Source organism: Apaloderma vittatum, unplaced genomic scaffold, assembly GCF_000703405.1.
Source record: "Apaloderma vittatum isolate BGI_N311 unplaced genomic scaffold, ASM70340v1 scaffold25533, whole genome shotgun sequence".
Lineage (NCBI taxonomy): Eukaryota > Metazoa > Chordata > Aves > Trogoniformes > Trogonidae > Apaloderma > Apaloderma vittatum.
In genome coordinates, this window is record NW_009709006.1 from 5,552 (window position 1) to 6,565 (window position 1,014).

The window sequence follows — 1,014 nt, forward strand, 5'->3', positions numbered from 1 at the left end:
TGTGCTTGCTGGCAGGAGGCACCCCTGGGCCCCCTTTTCCCTGCTCCCTGCCTCCCCAAGGCCGGCAGGATCTGGCCCCAGACTCAAGACGAGCCTCAAGACCGGGCTGGGCAGGCAGGTCCTCCCCATGGAGAGCCTCCAGGGCCTGAACCTCCTTCCACAGCCCCAAGGCCATGCAAAAGGCCTCAAGTCGGAGGAGACGGCGGCACTTCTCTGGTGTCTTCAGAGTGAGGATGGGTCAATACCTGTGGGGCAAGAGAGCGTCCGAGGCCGTAACCCCCCCACAGGCACTGGCATCCTGAAGTACAGCCCTGCGACCTGCCCTGGCCAACAGCAGGGTCTTGCCTCCATCCCTGGCTTGGATGCAAGCCCAAGGAAGGGTGGGGGACATCCTGAAGGGGTGACATCAGGACAGCCTGAAGGGGGACATCCCAGGGGCCCACTGCAGCTCCTGACCCCTGTGGGTACCAGGGATGGGGAAACGGCAGTGGGGGGACTCCCATGTCTAGTGTGGTCAGCACACGTTTCTCCCAGTCCCCTTCTTGTGTGGAATAACTGGGCCCTGCTGGGGGAACTGGTGGGCATGGGGCTCTCCCAAGGCAGTTCTCCACTACCACCCAAAAAAAAAATCATCATTACCTTTGGGAAGCAGATGAGCATTGGGGTCCAGCTCCTCCCCTCCCCGGTTCACCCCTAAATAGTTGCCACAGTGGGTGCCGGCACCGTGCCCACCCATCACCAGTGAGGACCCACCAGGCAGTAGCTGAGCAAACGCAGGTGCTCTGGAACAGCTTAGGTCTCAGGGAGGGTTTTGAGGCAAAGTCGAAAAAGGACTTTTGTCTCAGGGTGCATCACACCCCAAACCCCTCATCGAGCCCAAAGCCCAGGGATCTGCAAAACCTGCATCCCACACACTGCCTGGATGGGGATCTGGGGGTGTCTCCATGGCAGGTGCCTCCATCCTTCCTCACGCACACCAGGAATCAGGAGCCCAGAAGGAATCCCCTGTGATTT

The 1,014-nt window shown here is 60.5% G+C and overlaps 1 protein-coding gene across 1 annotated transcript in view; it reads right to left on the reverse strand.

Annotated features, from left to right (window-relative positions):
- Positions 1 to 185: 185 nt before the first annotated feature.
- LOC104271935 (5'-AMP-activated protein kinase subunit gamma-3-like) overlaps positions 186 to 1,014 on the reverse strand; it is a gene marked incomplete at its 5' end in the record, with an annotated part of 3,789 nt that continues 2,960 nt past the window's right edge. The window contains one exon of the mRNA XM_009866772.1: positions 186 to 245. Coding sequence (XP_009865074.1) covers positions 186 to 245 — 60 coding nt within the window. The remainder of the gene's footprint in view (positions 246 to 1,014) is intronic.